This window comes from Plectropomus leopardus, chromosome 23 (assembly GCF_026936395.1).
Source record: "Plectropomus leopardus strain MGB_pleo_1.0 chromosome 23, ASM2693639v1, whole genome shotgun sequence".
Classification (NCBI taxonomy): domain Eukaryota; kingdom Metazoa; phylum Chordata; class Actinopteri; order Perciformes; family Serranidae; genus Plectropomus; species Plectropomus leopardus.
Window position 1 is genome coordinate 20,825,470 of NC_142198.1, and position 27,943 is coordinate 20,853,412.

At 36.2% G+C, this 27,943-nt stretch overlaps 2 protein-coding genes across 3 annotated transcripts; both read right to left on the reverse strand.

Moving 5' to 3' along the window:
* Nucleotides 1-11: 11 nt before the first annotated feature.
* On the reverse strand, nucleotides 12-15,006 carry LOC121961806 (E3 ubiquitin-protein ligase TRIM39). Its single transcript, XM_042511839.2, has 15 exons — nucleotides 13,898-15,006; nucleotides 10,900-11,041; nucleotides 10,251-10,506; nucleotides 9,151-9,359; nucleotides 7,971-8,075; nucleotides 6,388-6,483; nucleotides 4,661-4,894; nucleotides 4,443-4,590; nucleotides 3,610-3,657; nucleotides 3,421-3,447; nucleotides 3,261-3,325; nucleotides 2,860-2,970; nucleotides 1,897-2,015; nucleotides 1,007-1,103; nucleotides 12-882 (listed from the first exon to the last, which is right to left on the reverse strand). The coding sequence occupies exons 2-15, from the start codon at nucleotides 11,038-11,040 to the stop codon at nucleotides 730-732; spliced, it is 1,809 nt and encodes a 602-aa protein (XP_042367773.2). The 5' UTR covers nucleotide 11,041; nucleotides 13,898-15,006; the 3' UTR covers nucleotides 12-729.
* A 149-nt stretch (nucleotides 15,007-15,155) lies between these two features.
* Nucleotides 15,156-27,886, reverse strand: LOC121962470 (circularly permutated Ras protein 1). Of its 2 annotated transcripts, none has more exons than XM_088073994.1 (19): nucleotides 27,700-27,886; nucleotides 25,268-25,319; nucleotides 24,701-24,751; nucleotides 23,191-23,307; nucleotides 23,010-23,093; nucleotides 22,373-22,458; nucleotides 22,044-22,241; nucleotides 21,514-21,555; nucleotides 21,288-21,377; nucleotides 20,548-20,699; nucleotides 20,172-20,253; nucleotides 19,311-19,438; nucleotides 19,136-19,220; nucleotides 18,779-18,885; nucleotides 18,269-18,381; nucleotides 18,033-18,144; nucleotides 17,705-17,845; nucleotides 17,086-17,179; nucleotides 15,156-16,789 (listed from the first exon to the last, which is right to left on the reverse strand). In XM_088073994.1, exons 2-19 carry the CDS (start codon nucleotides 25,317-25,319, stop codon nucleotides 16,655-16,657), a joined length of 1,869 nt encoding a protein of 622 aa, XP_087930120.1. In that variant the 5' UTR covers nucleotides 27,700-27,886; the 3' UTR covers nucleotides 15,156-16,654. The 2 variants fall into 2 exon arrangements, with proteins under 2 accessions (XP_087930120.1, XP_087930119.1); XM_088073993.1 differs by having other exon boundaries at nucleotides 24,701-24,760.
* Nucleotides 27,887-27,943: the final 57 nt, after the last annotated feature.

Below are 27,943 nucleotides of genomic sequence, written 5' to 3' on the forward strand. Positions count from 1 at the left end.
TAACGGTCAGAGAACAAAAGATAGTTAATATATACATAAACTGTATGTATATACACAGAAAATAAGGAAAAGCATAATAGGTCCCATTTAACCCTTTAAAACATGAGCAAAACTCCTAAAAAGAGCTGATTTTTTTGTGTATTTATATATATTTTAATTATAAAATTATAAAATATTTGAGGAACAAATTTAAAATTCTCAGTGATTAAGATGTGTACTTTAAATGAAAATAAGGTGCTTTAAAAAATAGTTTTATAAAAGAAAAAATAAAATCTCAGAGTGTGATCCCCCCGCACACCACAGCGGTCTGGGCTCAGTGGTGGAATATAACCAAGTACATTTACTCAAGTTCTGTACTCAAGTACAGTATTTGAGGTTACTGCAGTTTACTTGAGTATTCTATGTTCATGTCACTGTATACTTTTACTCCACGACATTTCAGATCAATAATTGTACGTTTCACTTCATTTATCTGAAAGCTTCGGTTACTTTACAAATTAAGATTTTCACATAAAAACCTAACATGAGTTTCTTTTTCCTGATCATACTTACCTAATTTTACTTAATTAACATTTCAACGCAGGACTTTGACCTGTGACAGAGTATTTTCAGCGTGTGGTATTTGTACTTCTACATAACTAAAGGAACTGAATACTTCACTATACTACTATACGTTTTGGCTAAGCCCCTCGATGCCTTCAAATCGTTAAAACGTCCCTGGATATTCGGTTAATCTTTAATGTTTACAGGTGCGATAATCAGCGGCCCGTCGTTCTTCCCAGATTTGTTGGTGCACGGGCTGAAGAACGGGAAAATGCACTCAATGAACGTGTCGTTGAACGTGTAGATGTGGATTTTAGCATCAACGTCGTAGAAAGACACCTGCAGAACCAAGAGGGGACACACACACACACACACACACACACACACAGTATTATTTGAAAACACTCCAGCTGATATAAAATGAAGGAATAAAAAGTGTTTTTTTTTTATCCCCATACTGCACCTGTCCCCTCTCATAGTCCACAAATATCCCGATCCTCTGTGGTCGGAGGCTCAGCTGGACGTCGGTGGAGGGTTCACTGCGAAAGGCGTACTTGTTCCTGAGGACAGTTTGTTAACACAAAGGAAAATTTAATAACAAAAAAACATTAAATAAAAAGAAAAAGCTGGAGAAATTTTAGGATATAAACAGTTTTTCTCTGGTGTCACAGCCAGCCATATTATTTTTCTACACATGTATTTTATTTTAGATATTTTTAAAAAACTTAAGGAAATGACCTGGGAAAAAATGCTTGAAAATTCTAATAATTATGTAACAGAATTTTTTAAAAGTCATTATTATAATAGGCTATTAAAAATTAATTAATTAATTAATTAATAATAAAAACTTTATTTATATAGCACCCAACACCTGACAATAAAGCAAGGTGTAGTATGCAAAATGTTGATATAAAATAACACAAAAAATAGACCAAAAACAACAAACACAAAACAATAAAATCACAAATGAAAGGAAAAAAATAGGTAAAATAAATAAACAAATAAATACAAATAAATAAAAAGACGACATCTAATATAAATATCTAAAAATATAAAATGAAATGAAAAAAAACAATAAAAAAGATAAACTGGCTTGAAGGAAACAAATGACAGAAGACACTGAGAGGAATAAAGTTGACCTTTTTGGCCAGTAGGGGGCAGCAGAACAAACTAAATAAGATGTTATGAACAGTTTTAGGAGCTTTTATTTGTTGAAAACAGCTGCCGGCTGCTGCCAGAGAGGAGGCTGATGAGAGAGACATTGCAGGTCAGAAAAGAAGCAACCAATCAAATCCCACCAAGTCTATAAAATTAGCTTCCCATTTGGGGACATTAACTGATGGCGAGACTCACTTGTCTCTCAGGCTGAGGAACCAGTATCCGTTGCTCGGGGTGACTTCAATCTTCCCCTTCCTGTTGACCGACTGTCTGGCCACCCCGAGATCCCAGTCCGTCTTCCCGCCCACGTCCACCTGATCACAGGAAGTAGGACGTTTGCACACAATATGTACAATACAATATGTACAATATGTACACAATATGTACTGGGTCTTGTTCTGTCTGTGCTTGTAAATTAGTATTTTATTAGTATTTTGTGATCCTAACAGAATAATGTTTGTTTTCTTGTTGTCACTTATTATTTCTCTTAAATTACCAAACAGTCTGACATTATGTTCAGCTGACAAAATAGCGTTTTTTTTTAAAAAAAAAAAAATTTTGACAGATGGCAACATTAAAAAAATAGAAAAGAAAAATCTTACGAAAAGAAAAACAATTTAGTATACATAAGGTGCCAAAATGTGTTTGCACAAAGAAGTGCCAGTGGAGGATCCAATCCAAACCTCCAATCCTATGAACTCCATAAAATCCCAGCAACATCCTAAAATCATGGAAACATGGGCTTAAATCCATGAAATATCCTAAAATTAGAAACGTCCTGAAATTTGAGAAATGCCCCAAAATTGTAGAAACATTCTTAAATCCAAGAAATTTCCTGATATCCTCAAAATATGCCATAATCCTAGAAACATCTGAAATTAAAAAAAAAAAAAAGTGCTAAAATCTTACAAACTTTCTAAAATCCTAAAAAACGTGTGGTGCTGTTGCTTTTGGCCCCTGGCGTCCTGTTAAAGTGGCCCCTGAGCAAAGCAAGTTGAGTATCCCTGCTGTAACTGTAATAATATTAAGTTTAATTAATCATTTTTAACCATAATCTGTACACAACCAATCAAGTCATTTTGCAGCAAGTTTTCTTCAGAAGATTTTGAGGCAGATTGAGAAATTTTCTGTCAAATATTAAAGAAAAGAGCCGCTGACCTCCCAGTAATGTTTCCCAGAGGAGATCGCCTCCCTCCCCACCACACAGACGACTCTGTCAAACCTCTCCGGATTATCTGGAAGCAGCTGGTGTCGATCTCCACACCTCACCTGCAGAAACACACACACACACACACACACACACAAACACACACACACACACACACACACACACACACAGAGTTCATCAATACTGAACTTTATAGATACGACACAATTACTGATACATAAGAAAAAAACATACCAACATTATAGACACGATTTTAGACACATTTCCCGGACTTACTACCTCCCTGGATTACATTGAAAACTGAATGATTCACACATGCACGCCAAAAATCAGACTTGAAATCAGCTCTGAATGATTAATTAGTTGATGCTGTAATTAACGGGCGTCTCACACTCTTCATGTCCTCTGACAGAATCAGTCTGGGATGGGCCGTGTTGCAGTCCAGAGTCACATCCACTGTGTTGACAGAAAGAAGAAAAATAATCTTACATTATTTAGTATTTAATCACGTCTGCAAGCTGACTTTTTGTCTCCATAATATTGTTTTGCACCTGCATACTCCTGTACTCTTCTAATCCCTGAAAAAAAGAAAAAAATTAAATTATTGACCAGCCCAGAAAACAGCCACATGGAAGCAGACACAAAATGACCAGAGACATGCATGTCGCCTTGGGGCTCATTGTCTAAAGGTCTGCCCGTGACTTTGTGATGACCATATTGCAGGTGGAGTGGACACTTACTGGGCTGAGATCGAGCCGGACTCGGTTCCAGGACTGAGGCAGGAAAACCTGCAGAGGACAAGGACACATGTATCAGCAGGCTTAATCTGGCCCCTGACAGAGTGCCAGGTGGCCCCCCAAACCATTTTCTAATTCACAATGAAAATAACTTGATTCACACTGGGAACTGGTTTTGAACTTTTAGCATACATAAGGTGCCAGAGTGCGAAAAACAGCATCAAGTGGAGGATCCTCTACACCCCCTGACACAGGTCCTTGTGTCAGGGGGTCTAAGCCCCTAATATCCTAAAATCTGAGAAACATGCTAAAATCCCAGAAACACTAAAATTCTAGAAATGCCCTAAAAACTCAGAACATCCCAAAAGCCTAGGATTGTCCTGAAAGCCTAGAAATGCCCTAAAGACTTACAAACATCCTTAAAGCATTTAAATGTCCTAAAATCCCAGAAATGTCCTAAAATCCTAGGAACGTCTTACAATCCAAGAAACTCCCTAAGATCACAGAAATGTCCTAAAATCATAGAAATGTCTCAAAATCTGAGTTATGGCCTAAAATCCTAGAAATGTCATAAAATCCAAGAAACACCCTGAATTCCCAGGAATGTCCTTAAATCCCAGAAATGTCCTAAAATCCTAGGAACGTCTTACAATCCAAGAAACTCCCTAAAATCCCAGAAATGTCCTAAAATCTAAACTCTACCAACAGAGGGCAGTGTTTCAGTTTCGTGTCTGACCCTGAAGACGGATGTTTTTACACAGAGAGCAGAACATCCGTTATCATATTTCAGCGTTTGTTATCTTTGAAAACAAGTATTTGTTTTGCATTTCACTGACCTGTTTCTGCAATAACCTTCAGCTCCTCCTCGAACTTCTCCACCAGCACTGCCAGCGACCTGTAGATGGTCCCAGTTCCCAGGTCAGAGTTCACCGACACCCCAGACCAGTCTTTGGCAGGTGGAGGAGCGGAGAGCATCGGAAATGTCTGGAAAGTAGGCGGACGATAAATAAAAGGATGGAAAATGACAGATTTCCCACACTGGATCCTCACCAACCTTCACACAGTGCATGTAGTCATCCGACTGGGCGAGCTCGGAGAGGGCGTTCTCTCTCCTCCGCAGCTCTTCGACCTCCAGCTCCAGCTGCCGTATCATGGCGTCGGCCTGGTGCTCGGCCGCCCTCCTGCTCATCTCCATCACCTCCATCAGCTCCGCCTGGGAGCGCTGGATGGCAGACACCAGCTCCGAAAACAGGCAAACGCTGCCCGCCGTCTCTCGCTCCACCGCCAACTGGGAAATTTTAAGAGTTTGTGATGATCAGACTTTTAGCACACCTTCGTCACATGTGAGGTTTTTAAATCATTAGCTCCGCTGATATTGTTATAAGGTGTAAGACCCAAAAAAGATGGAAATTTTCAGCAGCTTTAGGTTCCTGATCAGATTTACAATGTCAGAAACTGTTAGAAAAGTATGAAAATTATCACAAAAGTCAGTTAAAACCCAGAAAACTGGTAAGTCCTTAAAAATTTAGGAATGAATATGAAACTTAAAAACCACGACCCTCCCAAAAATAGGATAAATACCCTAAATTATAGAAATATGAAATAGACTTCTAAATGGATGTAAAAAAAAAACCCAAAAGTGGATTCAAAACATGAAAAATGGTTAGTTCTCCAAAGGTTAGGAATTAATATGAGATTTGGTTACCATGACGGTTACAAAAGTGTTATACATACCCCAAATTATGGAGATCAACCTTGAAAATTGAAACTATACTTCCAAATATGGGGTCTAAACCCCAAAAGTTGATTAATACCCTGAAAACTGGTTAGTTTTCCAAAGGTTAGGAATGAATTAAGAACCCTGAACCCCACCCTTAAAAATGTTACAAATACCCCAAATTACAGAAATAAAACATGAAAATCAAAAACAGACTTTAAAATTTGGGTAAAAACACCAAACGTGGGTTAAAACTGGCTAGTCCTCCAAAAGTTAGGAATAAATACATAAAATTTGTAAACCATGACCTTCCCAAAATTGTTATAAATACCTAAAATTACAAAAATAAAATTAGGATAAAAACGCTTCAAGTCCAGTAAAACCTTGAAAACATGGTCAAACCCCTGAGCCGGCAAATTAAGGTAAAATTGAAAAATGTTTTAATGCAAAAAGAAATTTAGGTAAAGTCCAATAAACCCCTAAAAAGAAATTTAAATACTGAAAATGCATGAACTATTTGAAATTTTTGTTAAACCCTTTGAAAATTTGGGAATAATCTTAAACATTTAGGTAAAATTAAAAAAATCAAGTAAAATCCTGAAAAGTTGGGAATACACCTAAAGGTCTGTGGAAAACTATAGAAATAAATACCCCTGATTAAGATATTAAAACAGATTACATTTCTGAGGAAAAAGTTTTAAAAATTATAATATTAATATAAATATTTGGTTACCCAAATTAAAATCTAAAAAATATACTCACACCTGAAAGTTTGGTTAACTCCTAAACCCCAACTTTGGGATTAAAACCTTGAAAAATCAAACTTCATGAAACAAACTGGAAATATTCAGGTAAAATGTTGTGAGTTAACCAAACATTTGGATGGATCTCCATTAATTCAGGTCACAACCCAGAGAAGCTGAGAGAAAAACAAAAGTTGACTTAAAAAAAAACAAAAACAAAACTTAAATTTAGTGACAGTGTTTATGATTAAAAGCTGATAGAAGGACGACAGGAGGATTTACAGGTTTTGCCACACAGCTGTGATGTTTACAGGAACTTACATCCAGATCAGTCACTGACAGTTTGATCTCCTCGATCTTCCTGATTCTCTGTCTGATCATCTCCTGGATCTCCTTCTCCGACACACTCAGCTGGTCCTACACACACACACACACACACACAGTTTTTTTTTGTAAGCTGGGTTCATAAAAATAGGTATGTGATTAATGCAGATAAGTTTTTAGTAACCAGACAGTATGTGTATTTGTACACAATCTGCAGGCAACAGTGCCGGTTTTGATATCATAAGCGTTCTGGTTTCTGTTAGTAGTCAGAGAAGTATTGAGAAATCACTTTATAGCAGCAGGTAGAAAGTCAATAAAGAGAGAAAAAGAGGCAAAACAAATGAGTTGTAACGTAATCTTGGAACCCATCTGCAGTCATCTGGAAATTTAGCTTCGTTTTAGCTCATTTATTTATCTGCAGTCATATGCAGGTACTCACTGACAGAAATTAGAGTAAATCTGGGCACAGTTGCAACAGAACCCCCCAAAATATTGGCCGTTGCCTCCAGAAGTTTATCATCATCAGATCAATAATGGAGTGGTTGTGCGTGGTGTACGTGACTGCCTGCAGCTCTGAATCACTGCACCAGAGTTAAACTTTGGGTAACGACAGCAACAGCGAGGTTTAGCAAATGAGCTTGGAACTGGGGTTATTTGTGTAACCACCAACAGGCAACAACCCAGTCGCCAGAGGAAAATGTTGGAATTGTAAGTTTCAGCAAACCACAAGTATGTTACATTTGCATGTTTCATGCTTATTACTGTGACGTTTAAAAAGTGATATAGCACATTTGCTGACTTTGTCATCTTGTGGTGGAGGGGGTGGTGGATGGTATGACAACGAGGCGAGATGTCTGCAAAAACTGCAGACCACTGTTCAAAACCAACAAATGGCCAACAAAGACAAAGTTTTTTTTTTTATAGCAAGTCAATGCTGTGTTAACATCAGTGTTTTAGGCACCAAATGTGGGTGTTTTCTTAGGGACTTGTCACTGTTTTTCCAGCAGGGATAGTGCCACAAAAAGCAATTAACCGATTAACATTGCTCCTTTTTAGGCTTCTTTAACGATTTAAGGACGTCAGATTTCTGTTTGTTTCTGTTTTAAAATTTCTTTAGTGTTACGGACCTCTTTCTGTTTAGCTACATGTTAAGTGATCCTGGGGCTCAGGGCCTATATTTCATGAATATAAGCAAGATCAGAATTAGATGTATAAGTAACAGCACAAATAATATTTCTAATAACATTACTTAGGACATTTTGTTGCATGTGGCCAGCTAAATATCCTCATAGTTTGTATGTTCCTTGATTGAGGCCAAGAACGTGTTGACTACTATCCCTCACATACCAGAGGCATAAGTCCAGACTGCTTTGTGTCCTTATCAAATTCACTTTGTTTGGCCCAGATTTCCAAACATGAGGAACTTCTTGCTATCACATATCAACAATCACTTGCTCTGAAACAGTTTGTACTTTGTTGTTCTTCCTCTACAACTGTTGTTGTTTTGGGAGTTTACTTCAGTAGTGTTTTAGTTTTAACCAAAGTCTGAATCACTTTGAGAATCAATCTGTTTTTCCCACCTTGGTTTTCATCCATTCAGCTTCCAGGGTCACTGTGTCGTGACCCGAATGGTCCTCGATCTCACACTCAGGACAGATGGACACTTGGTCAGTGCGGCAGTAAATCTGAAATCAGTGATATGAGAGTGTTGCAGTGTTCAGCTTTTAATTTGTCATGGAAACATAAACAACTTAGAGAAGTCTAAAGTCATAGACTATACTTCCTGTTCCTCAATAAGCTCAACAGACTACAGCATTTATACTCAACTTGGCTTATTTTGGGGCCACTTATGCAAAATGACAGGAGGCCAGGGGCCAGTCGCAGCAGGCCCACGTTTCTAGGATTATAGGACGTTTTGAGTATTTTTGGACATTTTTTGAATTTTAGGAAATTTCTAAGATTTTAGGTTGTTTCTAGGATTTTATAATGTTCCAGGATTATAGGACTTTTCAAGTATTTTAGGACATTCTAGGATTCTAGGAAATTTCCAGGAATTTAGGACAATATTAGGATTTTAGGTAATTTTAAGGATTTTAGGACCTTTCTTCTGATTTTAAGACATTACTGGGATTTTTGGATGTGTCCAGGATTTTACAATGTTCCTAGGATTTTAGGACATTTCTAGGATTTTAGGATGTTACTAATGTTTTTGGATTTTACAGTTTTACTATGATTTTAAGGACATCTCTAAGATTTTAGGTAATTTATAAGATTTTAAGGACATTCCTCAATTTTTCAGACATCTCTAAGATTTTGGGCCTTTCTAAAATTTTAGGATGTTTCTAGAATTTAAGGACATTCCTTAGATTTTAGGTAATTTCTAGGTTTTTAAGATGTTTCTAGGATTTTAGGAAATTTCTAGGATTTTTGAAAGTTTAGGACAATAGGAGTTTAGGTAGGATCTTTGTCGGGGGTGTGGGGTATCCTCCATTGTCACTTTTCTTTGATAAACAAGCTCTCTTTTGATGTTGTTTCATGCACTCTGGCACCTTTTGTATACTAAAAGTACAAAAACATTTCCCACTGTGAAGCAATTTATATTTATTGTGGATTAGAAAATGGTTGAGGGGCCAACCAACACCCTATTGGGGGCCAGATTTGTCCCATGGGCCGTACGTTAAGAATCACTGGACTACAAAAATCTTAAAGACTGAAAATCAACTACAGGTATTTGTTTAAATCGAGGTAAAAGTAAAGTACCACTAATCCTCTGTGGTGGATATCACAGACAGGGAGGCTGCAGCTGCTTGCAGCCCCAGTCACAGTGAACCTTCTGCGGCCGTTGGAGCGGGTGAAAGGGGGAGGTGGTGGAGGCGGCCCGAAGGGGTTGGTCTGGACAGCGATTGGACTGTCGTTTGGTACTGAAGAAGCCAGTGGAGATGTAACTGGTGTCGTTGGGATGGATATACCTTCCAAGGCAGAATATACACAAAAATTAAAGTATAAAGAAGCTGAAGGGTGGGCAACTTATTTCTGTTCAATCCTGAGTAGAAAATGTTAACATACTTTATTAAGCTGGTGAGCATTTCTTGCTATGAACATATTAATATGCTGATGTTAGCATTTCCAGCCTCTCCGAGCTGCTGGTGTGGCTCTAGATTCTTGTTAAAGATTTTATCTGAGCAGCATACTGTATCTCTGACACGACAGTTACGTATGTCATCTGCAGAATGTGCAACTAAACCGAGCAGACTGGCTCAGCCACTTTGTATGACAAGTCAAGCTAGGTTTTTGAAGAATGATTAAAAAAAAAACACTTTTGGGAGTTTAGGCTGTCAATTATGTGTGACTTACAGTACGTGCATACAGCCTCTGTAGGAATGAAAACCTTGACTAAAATGAGTACAAGGTTTCACCCCTGAAAACATGCCCAGCAATATGCCTTAAAGGGAAACTTCAGTATTTTTCCAACTTATGTGTCTAAATGACAATGGGAACAAGTTTTTCAAATTGGTCCAGTCTTAAAAGAGAACAAAACAGGTTGCAGCATAATCCCATTTCAGAAAACAAAATATCTTTTCCTAAAAGTGTACAACATTTATCTAAACAAAACAAGATTTCAGAAAAGAAAATCACATTTCCCAAAACAGTACATTTATGAAAACACAAGAATATTTTGCAAAACACTACATTTCAGAAAACGAAATTGTTTTGTTTTCTGAAATGCTGTTTTGTTTTGGGATATATTCTAGTGTTTTCAGAAACATTTTTTTCTATAATGTTGTTGTGTTTAGTCCCTCAGGACCAACAGATAAAACTGACAAAAAAACACAGCCTACACCCTAAATAACCTGTCATACCTTGAGTCTCACAGGGCAGTATCATTGATTGTTTTAGCTGATGTCGAGGCAGCTTCTTCTTCAGTTCATCGAATAAATTTATTGGAATGCGCCCGTTTCTTCCTCCCCCTCCTCCTTTCCTGCTTGTCTTCTCCTTCCCCCCTCCTCCGCCTCCTGTCATGGATTTGAACTGATCAGTGATTTCTCGCAGTGTCCTGTTGATCTGAAGGTCTGGACGCTTCTGGAAGGTCTTCTTACACAGAGGACACTGGCAAATCTGGATGGATTGAAAGAAAAAAAGGAACCACAGAAGATCATAAATTCAGAGGAAAGCCTCCACACACCAGTCTAATTGCACTTATAGTTTACATTCATGTCTGTGAAAACATGGACGCTTCACAAACAGAAGATCTCTACAATCAGCACAGTTAAAGATTAGTGTCATCAATTCAGTATCTGACCAAATGTCTCCCCTTCTGTTCCTTAGATATGATAAGTAATGGACAGAGAAGTGTTTTTCTTGGATATAAAATGTCAGAACAGAAATGTCAGAAATTTGAGCATATGAATTCTCAAGTTATGGCCCAAAACCTGGCACACATTAGAGAGACAATAGCGAAAAACGGCTGTCGTAAATATTTGGTATGTCTTTCATATGACACTCACTCACCTTCGATCCGTCCCAGTATCTGCTGATGCAGGCCATACAGAAGCTGTGGCCGCACGGTGTGGATGAAGGGTTGGTGAACACATCGAGGCAGATCGAGCACTGGAACTGCTCATCTGACAGGAAGCTTCCATATAAAGACATCCTGAGGAAAGAGAGAGTAAAATACAGCTGAAATCAATACAGAAGAGTCAAACAGTCCAAACAAAAGTGAGAGGCTATCATGTTTTTGAAAAAAGTAACAATGTTTGAAACAGTTCAACGGACAAGCTTTGCTTCTCCATGTAGTTGTTCCAAACTGTACTTGTCAATATCATCCAATCAGGTTGGCCTAAAGGAGGATAAAGACTAACAAGCACATTTTCAAATGCTTATTGTTATTTGTCAGAGAGAAGTTCCACCAGATATATGATCAATATTTGCAGAGGTTTGTGATTTTTCATCCAAACCAAGCAACCCAATTTTATGTTGAAGTTTTAGATTACTACCTCCGCCAAGGAGGTTAGGTATCTAGTTCATTTGTCTATTTGTCGGCATTATTGCTAAAAAAATTAATGGATGGGTGATTGGATCTTTGAATCCGCCCACTCCTGGTGACTAATTCAACATTTTTGTGACTTTAGGTATTCTTCCAACATCTTCCCAACAGCAATCCAACATGAAATTACTTATTGAGCATCATTTTTGTTCATAATAAGATAAACTGTAATCTAACAGTCCAAGAGGCCATAAATTATACCTTTCAAAGGTTTGGTTATATTTAGGCAACTTGAACAACTTGGTTCAAGTTAGGGAAAAGTTTGTTTCCATTGTTAAAAGAAACAAATGTTGACTGCCATTGACTACTCTCAACTGTCCACCTCTACCACGGCCCAGTTGTTTAAAAAATTTAATCTGGATCAGAATTTTCCAGATTCTGAAATCCAATGTTTCGCAATCCAGGATCATCTAATCTATTTTTAGTTTTGGGCCAGTTTTTCAAGGCAACATCGGAGTGGATCACCCCAATATAAAATTTTCAAGATGACCAAATCTGGATAACTAACACATTCTCATCCCAAGTCATCACATTGCCACTTTGTCAGTGGACTTCCATGTCCACATATTGCACTTAAGATATCTCTCTGTCTGCTGTTTTAGTTGTGAGGTGCTGCTACCATGATGTCAACACAAGTTCATGGTGGTATTACGCTGCACACGGTTATGTTTAGGCAACAAAAGCACATGGCAACCAACTATGGGACATCAACACATGCCGGCATGGATGGTTAGGTATACGATGAAGTGTACAAAAAAAACTCAACTGATGCTGGCCACCTGCGTATCCACAAATGGTTTTGTCCAACTGCTTTCTCAACTAGTAATGTCCAGCTGCATATAATGGGATTTTCCACCCATAATAATGCAACAGCTGTTTGATCTTTTAAGTGAATTGCGGATAGAAGTGTCAACAGAGAGAGACGGTGAAAGGGATGGAAAGTGGAGTGAGGGCAGTCCTAATCATGGGAAAGCTGAAGATCTGAGAGACAACGGGACACATTATGTAACACAGACACAGAGACAGATCACCTCTGCTGCCATATATCTGATTAACATGGTCAGAAGACTTTAGGAATGAAGAGGGGCTAGATTCTGTCCTGTGTTGTCACATACAAAGTACATACAAACGCATATAATACACCTGCTTATCTTTCTTTACTGTCATGGGGAGCTGGAGACTATCCAAACATGTCCCGGGTAACATGCATGGGAAACAGTTAGTTTTCTTAGTGTCTATCACACAGCTATTTGTTTAGAGACTGTGGGAGCAGATATTAAAGTTTCTCAGAGTTAAAGCCAAATAGAAACTAATCATTATTTCAAAGACACTATTAGATACTGGAAATCTTTTTTAGGTTTAACACTTTGAGACCTGTGTAAATTGCCTTAATTTATTTTTAAAACATGAAAAGAACAAGACCCAACCAATTTTTTTTTAAATCCTAAAATTTAGTTTTAAAAAAGGTGAAGTAAAGAAAAAAGAGAGAAAAAAAGACCCACAGAAATCAAATTATTGGCTTCTGATTTTTTTAAAAAGACAAAACTAAAAAAAAGTGTCATATATACTGCTCTAAATTCTGTTGCAACATTACATCTAGTAGCTTTGAGATTTATAACCCTGAAGGAAATTAGTTTGCAGCCAAGAGAACAAAAGCAAGCAAGCCACATACATATTCATTCATGTAAACAATATTGTAACAAGATTAACAACAACTGAATGTGATATTAGTGCCAACTTGATAAAAGAAAAGATGAGAGGTAAGACATGATGTGAACTCAGGAACCTCCAAGAAAAAAATGCTTAACTATGAATGCACAACTGTTACAGACTCTTACTTTGAATAATGCACTAAAAACAACACTCGATCTCCATGTTATAAAACTACACTTCCTTAATTTTGCCTCTGCGGGATAACTTTTTCTGAAATACATTTACTGTGGAACTTAAGTTTAGAACTGAAACACACTAACAAAGAAAAAAGTAGTTTAAAATGTTGGTCATTTTTTCAAGTAAAAACAGCAAATATTGTCTTGTTCCTGCTAGTCTTTTTTCTTTTACGTTTACAAGTGTAAATTGATACAGTGACACTAAAATTACTGTTTCTGTTGCATCCTTACTGTGGTTAGCCTTTTGAAACTGGAGCAAATAGGCTTAATTTCATTTCAAAATTTGGGAAGACCAGCTTAATAAGAAATGGACCAGAATTTAATAATTAGTAAAAAGTTACAAGAAAATTACCTGAAAATAAGCAAAAGGTAAAAAGTAAGAAAAAAGTATAATTAAAAAAAATGAAAGTGTCCTTAAGAAATAGGTTTTAAAGTTAACGATACAAATTTTATTACACATAAAGTCCATTGAGTGACCCATTTAAGAAATCTAAATGGTTTTGTCTCTTGTCAATAAACTTTTTTTTGAGATAAATCAGCATTCACCCTGAAATAATAAAGTAAAAGTTGATACCTTTGTTGTTGGCAGTAGTGCTTTGAAAATAGATCCAAAAAGCTTTTTTTTTTCTGGCTGTTGGTTTGTTGTATCTTGATCCCTCAGACCTTTCCTTATGAACTGTGTCTGCTTCTCAGGCTGTGACATATAAAAGGTGCTTTTTTTGTGCATGTGTGTGTGTGTGCATGTGTGTGTGTTTGTGTGTTGGTTGTGATTTTCCTGTCTCACAAAAAGGAAAGTCACACCACACCCACTCGCCTGCCTGTCAGTGTAACATGTCAATGTGGCAGGACTGGTTAAGGCTGAAACACTAAGTAGGTCAAATGGCAGCATTGTCGAACTTCAACCTATATTTTTTGTGATTTATGTTTTCTGGTCTCAGGCAGGGTCCCACAGAGTAAAAGCATGGTGACACTTTTACACAAACACTGGACCAATCAACTCTGTAAAATTTAATAGGAGAATTCTGCAGTTCCTGCAAGAGCCGAGCTTTGAGCACATTTCAGCTTTTTGTTTTTCTGTAACTTTCATGTTGTGAATGTGCTCTTTTTTCACACTTCACTCTGAACAAAATATGTCAGTTTAGAAATGTAGATATGACACATATGAAACATGCAGACATAACATTTTTTTTGTGATTTGTAGAAGTATAAAATGGCAACATTTTATGTTGGTGGGCTAAGACAGCAAATTAACACCTTGATGCAAATCTCTCTTAAGTGTTACTTTTTATGGAGACATTACATTTTTTTTTTTTTTGATTGGCGTGAAAACAACAATTAACAGCATCTTTTCTGTGCTCCACCCTGTTAATTTATGCATGGAAGCACAATGGGCAGTTTAATGACAGTAACTTTAATGTCAGTAACACCTCGGTTTGAACACTGTGTCCATACTTGACCAAGGCCCAGTGATGGAATGAGGAATAAAATTTGTTCCCTTCATCATGGAAATCATCCCAGCTGTGGTAACAGTGATGTCTGCCGCCTCCATGTGCCTTTGTGTGATTTATGTACACTCTCTTGTGTTTGTTCTCATGTCTTTGGACGATGGGCATCTAATTCTTCACATTTGTCATACCTTTCTGCAAATGATGCGCTACCTCCAGGGAGAGATAAGGTGACTTTCAGGCAGCATGTAGTCAAACAGGATGTTGGGCTTTGTTACAAAAACATCTTAATTAATTGTGCCAATGACTCAGCATCTCAGTAATTAAAACCTGTGGTGCATGATAACGTTTTTCTGGGTAGTGTTGACAAAATTGCAAGAACAGAAGTGGGTTTATAGCGGGTGTTGACAAAGGTCAGTTTTGTCACTGTCCCATGCAATTGATTTATTCAACTCAGGAAGTAACAAAATGTTCTCAGTTTGTCAAGAAACTCTCACAGCCTTTATAAATAAATAAAAATAAAGTGATTCACACTGGGGATTGTTTTTGTACTTTTAGCATATATAAAGGTATCAGAGTGCATAAAACAGAATTAAATAGAGCTTTTGAGATGCTGGATAAGACCCTAATGTGCTAAAATCCCTGAAATGTCCTAAAATCCTGGAGATGTCCTAAAATCAGAGAAATGTCCCGAAATTGTAGAAACACCCTAAAATCTGTGAAATATCCTAAAATCTGAGAAAAGTACTGAAATCCTACAAACATCCCAAAATCGAAGAAGAATCCCAAACCCTAGAAATATCCCAAATCCTAGAAATGTCCTAAATCTGAGAAATGCACTGTAATCTGAGAAATGTCTGAAAATCCTACAAATGTTCTAAAATCCAAGAATTGTCCCAATTGAAATGTAGAACAAGCTTTTAAATTATATACTTATATGGACACAGCAAGAAAAGATGAACAGAGACTGACTGTGCAGTCACTTTTCAATGCAACACGCAGCCAGGTGTGTTTTTTGTCCGTTTGTTTGTTTGATTTTTGCAAAGGCATTCGTAGCATTTGGCAATAGTATGTGGGACTATAGCCAACTGATGCGAGGGCTAAAGCCAGCTCGACAATGTGCTCATGCACAAGATCGAAAATGAGACTAGACCATAGCTGCTCTGTCAAACTGTCAGAGACTGTCAAGAATTCAATCAATGCTGTATCAGCTCTATCACCATCTGCTGACACTGGAGGCAGATGTACAATAAAAGCTGTATACTTTTATGTCCTAAAACCGTGCTGAAATTCTTGACATGGTCAAAACTCACAGAAATGTCCTTAAGTTGTAGAAATGTTTCACAATCCCAGAAACATCCTAAAATCCTGGAAAGATTTTGAAATCCTACAAATGTCCTTAAATTGTAGAAATATCCTTAAATCCTGGAAAGATTTTGAAATCCTACAAATGTCCTTAAATTGTAGAAATATCCTTAAATCCTGGAAATGTCCTTAAATCCTAGAAACAGCCTAAAATCTGCGAATTGTCTTAAAATCCTAGAAACATTCTAAAACCCTAGAAATGTACAAAAATCCTAGCAATGTCCTGAAATCCCGGGGAATTTCTTAAAATACTAAAAATATCCTAATATCCTAGACATATCCAAAAATCTGTAAAATATTTCTTTCTCAGTCAAGTATTCTTTGGATTTATCAAATCAATTAAAACAATACATAGTATTCTAATATGTCATAAATTATTTACAGCAATCATTTATATGTTTTTGAGAATTTTTAGTAAATTCCAGTATTATTACTACACATTCAGCAGTGCAGTGAACCTTCTTTTAGTGCTAGCACTAAATGAAAAATATAAAATCAAGTCTCCATATTTGTGGATTTTGTTACATTCCTTCCACGAGGGCCTTCTTCTTCTTCTTCCTCGTCTTTTTTTGGATCTCAGTTGTGTTACTGTAGCTGTTGACACTGCTGGCTCTCTTCATCTGGTACATTACCTTAGCTGCTTCATCAGAGAGAGTCTATAGGAGAAAAGAAATGATATCTGAAAGTCGTCGCTCACCAGAATGATATAAAAATATGGAGCTGGAGTATGCTTGCACATGTGGTCTGCTGCAAATGATCTGTGTTGCCATGTTGCATTTTCAAATAAAATGTATTAAAAAATAAATAAAATAAAATAAAATAAAAAATAGTGCAGTTGTTCACACCAGACAACAAAAACCTATCCAGAAAGAGAGTGTCTCCGTGGCTAACATTAACTGCACAACACAAAAATCAATTAATATAGAAAATAAATAATAATAAATAATGATACCAAGGATTCCGTGGTGATGTCATCACATATGGTTGTCATGGTGTCCATCCAGTTGCCATAGATGCTCTCCTCCTTTTGGATTGGCCTCTGCTTACTATGGGCAGAAGGAGTAAGTGACATAAACATTAACCTCAACCTTTACCTACACTTTGGACTAAAACTTCTAATCTTAACAATAAAACTAAGTCTAAATCCAAAATAAACAGCTAATGGTGAGGGGAACCAATGGGGACCCAAACTGGGTGAGGATCCCCAAAACGTATTGTAAACCAGACTTGTACACACACAAGACTTGTTAAAGATGAAATCTTTATATTTTATGTTGTTATACATTGTTATACATTAAATTTATTGCATAGATATAACCTCAAAAAGTATTTCCAAATGTAAATGCACATCAAATTTCTGTTATGGCCAATTATTTTCCAAAAACAAAAAAATATTGTAATGATGTATTTCTACTCTGAATGCACTTACAAGTATTTCTTTATTAGAATGTTTGTTTTACCTTAACAGGCTTTTTTTTAAGTGAGTTTTTTTCATAAATAATCGACTCATTATTAAATACAGTGATGTTTTAACCACATTGCTTTTTTCCTCCACCTGAACAGCGTCATACCTGATTAATTTGTGCAGGTCTTGCTGTGCTTTTAGTTGCCTCTGTGCCTCCTGCACTCGACCCTCCATGGTCAAACTGGCACAGAGTTGAGCACAGTGGACGCCAAGCACCGCCATGTTGAGGCTGCCGGCCCAAATCCGACTTCAGACAGAGGAAATGAGAAAAAGGCGGACAAATTAATTCTAAAGACAAACATGGCTGATCACATTCTACATTGATATGAAAGTTTTACGTTTTTCAATACATTTACAATGATCTTTTTAAATTTTAAATTAAGTCAATGCTTGAAAAGTATTACAAGCTAAGTATTCAACCCGACAGTGTTTACCTGCAGGTTGTAACTGGTCGCTGTTCAGTTATAACACGAGTAACTTTTTCTTGGTCTTTAGTCTTGAAGTTCAGCTGGAGTTGAAATGGAATAGTGTCTCTCTGAAGAAAAACTGTCACATACATACATACATTGACCTTAATGGGTGAAAGTCCCCACAATGACAGTGTGGCGACATAGTCCCCACAATGTAGTGTAAACCTGTAAAGTTTTTAATTAATTAATTTTAATTATACCTTCCATAAATTCTGGTTTTACTGCAAACTGGATGGTGATTTCCAGCCCCTTAGTCACATTCCCAATCTCTCTCACCAGTTTGTGATTGTTTTCATCCTCATAGGGAAAATACCTACAAAGACAAAAAAAGCCAATTAAAAATCCTAAAAATTATACATGCAAATGAATAGTAGAGAGATTTTTACATGGATTTTTTTTTTTACATTAATAAATATTCATCACATACAGTATAATAACATAATAATAATAATAATAATAATAATAATAATAATAATAATAATAATAATAAGGCTCAAGACAATAATAATAAGGATCAAGACAATATCAAAAGACATATATAAAGATAAAAGATAAAGATAAAGATGACATTACAGACCAATAATGAATGCTTTAGCCTTGGCATGGAGCACTGGACCAGGGAGATGGATTATTTTGGCGTACATTCTGTTATAGTTTACATACAAAACAACCTGAAAAGTTTGTGTCACTGTATTTTTGGTAGCACTCACACTCCATCAGGAGCGAGCATGGTTGCTGTGACGCCTGTTGCAAGGATGTTGTCCTCAGAGGCTGACTGGATCTCCGATGCAACGGTACCGATGCTCACGATGTTCACCTGTGCAGGAGAGGAAAGAGTATTTTTTTTCTTTAAAATTTTTGGTGATGTTTGTTTGTTTTTTTTAATTGGTTTTTTGTCTTTAAAATTTTTGGGCTATTTCTACTTTTTATTCTAAACTTTTTTTCAAGCCACACAATGATTACACCTGCATGAGAGGAATGTGTTGGTACTTTTTCCACCCTCGGGACATTTTTTTGTTCCTCGGTAGCAGCAGTTTGTGTGAATGCACAGTATGTGAGGGCCTCACCCTTCCTCCAGTCGTGTCTGCGAGTCTCCCAACGTCTGCCAAGCGACAATCTGTCCCTTCAAAGGTCATCACTGAAATTATGACTCTGGGAGAAGAAAGCAACATATTTAAATTTGTTTTATATTAATTTTTGATTTAATGTGATTATTTTGCACGGTAACAGACTCATCCTCACCCACTGGCCACAGCCTGCAGAGCCAGCTGTCTGTAGAAATACGGAGTGAGCGGGGAGGAGGACAGAGAGGGAGTCTGCTCCATCTCGCCCAGTCCGATGTTTGCTCTGCCGTCAGTGCACAAAATCACCTGCAGGACACAGAAGATGAAGAACTCTATTACCCACAAGTCTCCGGGTTTCCGGGTAATTTCTGTCAGTTTTGGTTTCAGATGAGATGAGGCCTAAAAACAGGATGGAAATTTTCTCCACACTTTCGAGCTGATGAATATACAGGGTTCATACACATTTTTTACTAATTTAATACATTTTCGTGACTTTGAGGCAAATCCCAAAGACCAAACATTCTCTAAAATGACCATAAATACTCCTTGTCAGTTTTCTTTTATTACTATATAATAGCTGTTTTTGGATCAATAAAAAAAAGGATTTAGAAAATATTAATATTTAAATATAAATTAGGGACTCATGTTTTTTATTTGTTTTTTGATGTTTTTTTCTTTTTTTTTTTGGTTAATTTTAAAGACAAACAGCATGTTTTCATTAAAATTTGTTGGCAATTTTTCTAATTTTAGGCTTTTTCTTATTTTTTTTTTTTTTTACCAATTTTTAAAGAAAACACTTTGCCAATTTGTTTTTCTCTCTTCCAAGTGTACATTTGTGTCATGTTTGAAGAAAACATCTCAATCCTTCTTGAGATATTGCATTCATGAGAATGAGATGGATGCAAGGTCACCGTGACCTTGACTTTTGACCACCAATATCTAGTCACTTCATCCTTGAGTCTTAATGGACGTTTGTGTCAAATTTGAAGAAAATCCCTCGAGGCGTTCTTGAGATATCGGGTTCATGAGATTCACTCACCTTTGACCCCGGATACCTTGACGCCATGGCAACCGAGGCTAACGCTGCAGGACCCAGACATGTCGCGCCATATTCCCTGAGGCTGAAAAAGTAAAAGCAAATATTCAAGTTATGCACCACAAAGATGGGATATTACATTTTTAAAATTCACAAAACTTTGATTGAGCACTGAGGAAAACTGGGAGCTCTTGTAGAAAAATTACAAGAAAAAAGAATTAAAAATAAGTAAGCATGATAAACACAATAACACAATGTATACACAGAAATATAAAAATATAACAAAAATAAAAAAATAAAAGGTACAGCTAAGAAATAGAAATACATGAAATATGTTTAAGTTAAATCTAAATGCAAGAGCAGTAAATGCAGAACTCACTCTTTGACCCTCTGTACGAGCTGTTGGTACGTCTCAGCGATACAGTGAGGGACGCTAAACGCCGCAGCCTGCTGCCATATATGGTCATAATCAACCAACGCCCAGTCCCTGAGCGTGAGAGGAACACGCGTACCATCGCCATATATCACCACCTGAAAAAAACAAATAAAACAAAAACGTGAGGACTTAACACATAGGATTGGATATGCCCTGCCAGAAGATTTTACACATCGAACACTTAATGTCCTGAATTTTTGTTCATTTTAATGCATCGATTTCTGCCTGTTATGGATAAATTTGTGGTGTAAATCCTACTTCATGTTTTCATGGTTTATTTGTCGTTCTCATGTATCATTTTACTGCTCTATGGAATCTCGAATGAGCCTTTTCAGCATTTAGGTGTTGCAATTGAAATTAAAAAGAGAAAAAATATATACAAATAAACAGGGGATTGGGTATTTGTGTAGCACATTTCATATATATTCATATAAATATAAATATATATATATATATATATATATATATATATATAAACAATAAAAGTGTACCGAGAAAAGATATAAAAGGTAAAACTTAAAAGCAATACATTTATTACATTAATACTTTAATGATAAATTAAAATCTCCAAACATAAAAAACAGTAGCCAACTACTAATTTATTATTTAGCTCCATGTTCTTTATGTCTTTCTTTTTTATAACTTCATAACTTTAATTATTTCATTGTAATTATTTCTCGTACCTCGTCGTTGAATGTGACCAGAGCCACTCTCCTGCGGGGGGACTGCTGCAGCAGCGACGACAGCGCCCTCTGGAGGGCATCCTGGATACCCTGACAGAAAACCAACAGCAACAGTCTTTAAAATTTTAATATATATATATGTATGTATATATATATATATATATATATATATATGTATATTTTTTTCCACACACACTACATGGCCAATATTAAATCATCATCTCACCTCCATTCTGGATATGTACGCCGTTCCACTGCTCGATGTGACCTAAACAGGAGCAAACATGAGAAAAATGATATGATTTCTCTACACGTGAAGAGTTACAATTTACATTTATGGAATTTTTTTTAGGATTTTAGGTCGTTTCTCAAGTTTTAGGGCATTTCTCAGATTTAAGATGTTTCTAGGATTTAAGAACATTTCTACCGTTTTTGGACTCATTTAGGATTTGAGGATGTTTCTCGCATTTTTGGACATTTCTCAGATTTTAGGATGTTTCTAGGACTTAAGGACGATTCAAGGATTTTAGGACACTTCTCGGATTTCAGTGCATTAGGGGCTTAGCTATTTTATTGTGAATAGAAAACGGTTGGGGGGGCCACCAGGCACCCTACTGGGACCCAGATATGTCCCGTGGGCCGTAATTTGAGTCTCATTTATTTAGGAGGATAAATTGGCAGAAATTTAATATTTAGTTATCTTTAATGTCTAATCACCTGAAAATAAGTATCACACACACACACACACACACACACCTCTGTAGTGACGACCATGCTGCCAGAAATGTCCACACAGAACACCACCAGTGTGTCCTCCAGGTTCTGGTAGTCATCGTCGCTCTGACTCGGCAGGTAGAGGTCGTCGCTGTGCACACCTGTGCGCTGGCCAACACACACTCTCTGCACACTGTCGTTCACGGCGTTCTCACACCTGCAGAACTCACACACCCACACCTGAACGACAGGAAGAGAAGAGGAGACGTTTCATCTTTCATTTTATCTCATTTGGTTTACTTTTCTTTGTTGCACTGATTCAAAAAGTGCTTTAAAATGCAGAAAAAACAGTAAAATAATTTCACACTCACGTTTTTCTGTACAGAACTCAGACAAGACAAAGCAGCACTGCATTTCCCACAAATCATCGGGCTCTGACAGCTCTCCTGGCCTGACGCTGGTTAGAGAAAGAGAAAAAGAGGTGTAAAAAACTATGATATAATGCAGAGATTCTCATCTTACAGCCCACAGGCCAAATCTGGCCCCCTGACGGGATGCCCCGATCATTCTCCAGTTCACAGTAAAAATAAACTGATTCACACTGGGAATTATTTTTGTACTTTTGGTATATATAAAGTGCCAGAGTGCATAAAACAGCATCAAAATAGAGTTTGTTTATCAAAAACAAAATGCCAGTGGAGGATCCTCCACACCCCCGACAGAGGTCTCAGCTACGCTCCTAATACTCTGAAATCCTGGTTTCATCCTAAAATCTGAAAAATGTCCTAAAATTGTAGATATGTGCTTAAATTCTAAAAATGTCCTGAAACCCTAAAAAGGTGCTAAACTCCTAAAAACATCCTAAAATCAGAGAAACATCCTAAAAATGCCTTAAAATCCTAAAATCTAAAATCTAAAAACATGTAATTTTGCAGAATTGACCCCAAAGAAAATTAAGTTGGATATACCTGATACACTGTAAGTCTGTGTGTGTGTGTGACCTCTGACCTCCGCTGATGTCGACCAGTTTTCCGATACTGAGCGAGACGACGTTGACGTTGGCTTCCAGCCTGTTTCCTCCTTCCTTATCGACTGATGAAACGCGACAAAGGAGTGAAAAATTCAAAAAGTAAATAAAACTCTCAAAAATCAATGATTTCCTCAGAGAGAGAACACAAACAGACCTCACCTCTGGGCGGGACGGGAGGGGGGAGGGGGCGAGGCACGTTTTCAGGCCGAATAAGGCGAGGAGGGGGGAAGGACGGATTTCTGAGACGGCGAGGAGGCAGCGGTGGAGGAGGAGAACCTGAAGACAGAAAATAACAAAAAACTAAAGCAGGGACACTCAACATGCTTTGTTTGGGGGCCACTTTTGCAAAATGACAGGAGGCCAGGGGCCAGTCGCAGCAGCCCCATACATGTTTTTAGGATTTTAAGATTTAGGACATTTCTAGGATCTCAGGACTTTATAAGATTCCAGGACGCATTTAGAATTTTAGGATATTTTTAGGATTTTAGGACATTTCTAGGATTTTAGGACATTTTTAGGATTTTAGAACATTTATAAGATTTTAGGATATTTTTAGGATTTTAGGACATTTATAAGTTTCCAGGACGTATCAAGGATTTTAGGACATTTTTAGGATTTTAGGACATTTTTAGGATTTTAGGACATCTATAAAGATTCCAGGACGTATTAAGGATTTTAGGACATTTTTAGGATTGTAGGACATTTTTAGGATTGTAGGACATTTCTAGGATTTTAGGACATTTATAAGTTTCCAGGACGTATCAAGGATTTTAGGACATTTTTAGGATTTTAGGACATCTATAAAGATTCCAGGACGTATTAAGGATTTTAGGACATTTTTAGGATTGTAGGACATTTCTAGGATTTTAGGACATTTATATGGTTTTTGGAAATTTCTCAGGACTTTATACAATTCCAGGACGCATTTAGGATTTTAGGATATTTTTAGGATTTTCTGACATTTCTAGGATTTTAGGAAGTTTGTACAGTTTTTGAAAATTTCTACGATTTTAGTACGTCCATTGGATTTAAGGATGTTTCTAGGATTTTTGGAAATCTCAAGGATTTTAGGATGTTCTAGGACTTTAGGACATTGCTAACACTTGATGATGTTTCTAAGATTTTAGGGTGTTTTCTAGGATTTTAGGATCATGATTAATTTTTTTAAAAGGACGTTACAGAATTATTATGAACACATTTTTGACATTTTTTGGACGGATTTTGGGGCATTTCTAGGACCATAGCAACAAAATGACATTTTTAAATGATGTTACAGAGTCAGTATGATTTTTTTAGGGACTTTCTGTTCAGGTTGTGTCGTTGCTTGTTTGATTTTTTGTAACTTTTTTTTACCTTTCCTTTCCAATTTTCTCAGAAAAAAAAAGTTAAGTACGATTTAACTTCGACTGTTGAGATTTAATTTAACTGACAACCGTGTTCTGCGTGTGGACTTTCCCTTCTTGAATTATCTGTTTATCTCCTGCACTTTGCTGCTTTGTCTTCTGCAAATGCATGCCCACACACACACACACACACACACACACACAGGTTTCTACTTTGCTTTCCTGTTGTTTAACTGCAATACTCTTGAGAATGTGATTAGCAGAAAAACGGTGACCTTTATGAACGTGTATGTTTTTATGCAAATATTTGCAAGAGAGAGAATTACCTTCTCGCTGTTTAACAGTCACCGTATCGTCACGCTCCATGAGAGAAAAACCTGTGGATGCTGGCAAAATGAGTTCATTAAGACACATTTCTGGTGCCAAAATAAGTAATAGTAATAAATTAAATGAAACAGGTGACAAAAAATGACCTGAAAATGAGTTTTAGGAGGAGGTTACTAAAAAATTATATATTATTGTAGAAGAAATCCAGATAAAAATATCTTATATTAATTATATTAATATACTAACAATTTTTCACATTTTCAGGGGATTTCTTGCAACTTTATTTTTTTGGGCCATGTCTTATTAAATTGCACATTGCCCTAAAGATAAATTTAAAAAGTAAATAAATAAAATAGATGTCTAATGGGAACAGTGAATGTTTTGGTGTTACACGGTTATTAACAGAACAGATTTAATTGTAGCATTAAAAATCATACCAGCAGAGTAGTAAAAACAAACAATAAATCAGTAAAAGAGCCTTAATGTAATAATGCAAAATTATTCAAAATTTCATAGAAAAACAGCAAATTTTACACTCAAAATGCCAGAAAATGTACAAAACTCACCTGATCCATCAGGCCTCCAATTACACACAACATGACTGCAGGCAAACTCCATCTGACACACACACACACACACACACACACACACACACACACACACACACACACACACACACACACACACACACACACACACACTTGTTATTACAACGTTACTTAACCCTTTGAAACCTGGAGTGGCATCACTTTTCTCGTACTGCTTTCAGACGCCTTTCAGAAGTGTGTAAACCTCTGAAATCTGAGCAAATCAGTGCGGTTTCTTTCAAAAACAAAGAGAGGCAACGAGCATTTTAGTATTTTATTTTAGTCTTTAATAGATAGGGAAAAATATCCTGGAGAAAAAGACAAAAGGTACATTCATAATTATCATTATTACATATTTAAAATTATATCACAGAATTAATATAATTTTAAGCATTTTTTCCAAAGTCATGTTTGCCTTGTTTTTTGGTTTGTTTTTGTTTTACTTTATGTAATTTTATTTTATATTACTTATATTACTACTTATATTAATTTTGGTGTAATTTTCTTCTTCTGTCTTGCTTATTTTAGCTTAATTTCTTCTTTGGGTGTCCATTGTTTTGTTTTTTCTTCTTTTTTTAAATCAACCCAATTTGCTCAGTTTTCGAGGGGTTAAACGACTTTTTTCTTACTTGACATGCAGTTACATCAGCACAGGTTTCAAGAGAGTGGGAAATATGAATGCATAATGCAGAAATCAGAGAGATGAGCAGTAAAACAGCAGCTTCCTGGCATTGTGAACTGTTATTTTTCGGGTTAACAGGTGGCTGAGTAAAACCATGACAGTTAACGTTTCCTGTTTGAACGACTCCAGTTAAAAAGAGAACAACAAGGTTAATAATGGCCTGGTAAGGCTTATATTGTACTCTGTAATGAAGTGGTTTAGATGAGTATTTTAAACTACTGCTGTCAAAGTGTGTGATGAAGGAAGTAGCATAAAGTGCAAGATAATGTGACGTGACGGTAAAATATTAATATACTGTTAACTGATTTTGATTTGAAGGTTAGTGATTCACACAGCAGGATGAGGAAATAGAATAAATCAATAGTTTTAGAGGTGATTACATCGTGTCTCTAACAACAAGATCACAGAGATGCCAGCAGGTGTGAGCAACAGCTGTTTAACCCTCTGAAATGAGGCAATAAGGCGAAAAAAGAGAAAATTACCCAAAAATTAGCAAGAAATTACCTGAAAATTAGTAAATAAATAAATATTTATAAAGATTATAAATAACATTTATAATATTGTTATTATAAATATTATTTATATAATAATAAATATATTTATATATTAATATATTTATTATTACTACAGATTTTTTCATACTTTTTTGTGTGTTTTCTGAGCTGTTTTTCTTTACTTAGTATGCTGAATATGGACATGAAAAAAAAGAGTATGTGATAGGGTTGTAAATATCTCCAATGTGCTGTTTGTTGTATGTGTGTTTTTTTCATATTGAATAAATAAAAAGTTTTTTTAAAAATAAAAGAGATAATTGAAAAAAATATTTTTAAAAAATTTAATATGTAATTGTGATAATTAGCTATAATTATAATATTAATAGTAATAATGCAAGAAAATACAAGACATTTCAAGAAAATTATAACATTTAATAATATAATATATTTTCCTATAGCTGTTTAAAAAAATAAAAACTTTCTAAATCTACTAATTTCTTGCAAATTGTGGAAGATTTCTTACCAAGTTTCTCAGTGCCTTTTCCCTTATTTTTCCCATTATTATTACGTATTTTGCCATGAAACTGTTCTTATGGCATCAATTCTACCTTCTAGTCTACATCTCATACTCTGAATCCAATAATAACAATGGTGATGACAATGATTTAAAAGATGAACATTAGTGCTTTGATTTCCTTCTGATTTAACCCTGTAAAATGTTATTATTTTGTTCTTTTTTACAGATTGTAACATGATTTTTTGGGGCATTTTAAAAGGCATTTTATAAGAGTGGGTGGTAGTTACTGTAAGTTGAAGGGTGACTGTCTCACTCAGATTTAGAGCCAAAATTAATAAAAAATAAAATACAATTCACAGTTAAAAAAAAAATGCCAATAACGGATGAGGGAAAGACTGTTAACGACGCCCATCTCTCTTTGAACTTCACTTCAAAATGGAAAACATGAATGAATTTTGTTTCACTTCACATAGTTTTAAAACAATATGTGAATGAATGGCTCATTAGTAAATTGGTAGTTTTATTGGCTGCAGGTTAAATCAGGTTTCAGTGATTCTGCCTTCATTGACACTCAAATTGTGTCTTTAATTTGATTATTTTTACTAAAGTGAAGGCACAAATGCCGTTCCTCATACCTCAGCGTGGCTGCTGGGAAACCTAACTTTCATGATTTAAACTCCGTGAACACAAACACACACGTTACAACAAGAAAACTTACCTTTGCCAGCGTCTGCGTGCAGCCGTGTTGCTAAAACTGAAAGCAAGAGTTCAGTGCAGCAGGTTTTATAATGTGGGTGAACGTGTGGGTGTGTTCAAAGTCTAAAAAGCAACGCCGCGCATGTGTGCGTGCATGTGTGTCAGGAAGTTCGTGCACGTTTGGTGGCCGAGAGAAAGAGAAATGAAAGTTAAAAAGAAGAGAAGAAGAGCTGAAAGATAGAAGAATAAGATTTTTATCTACGGAT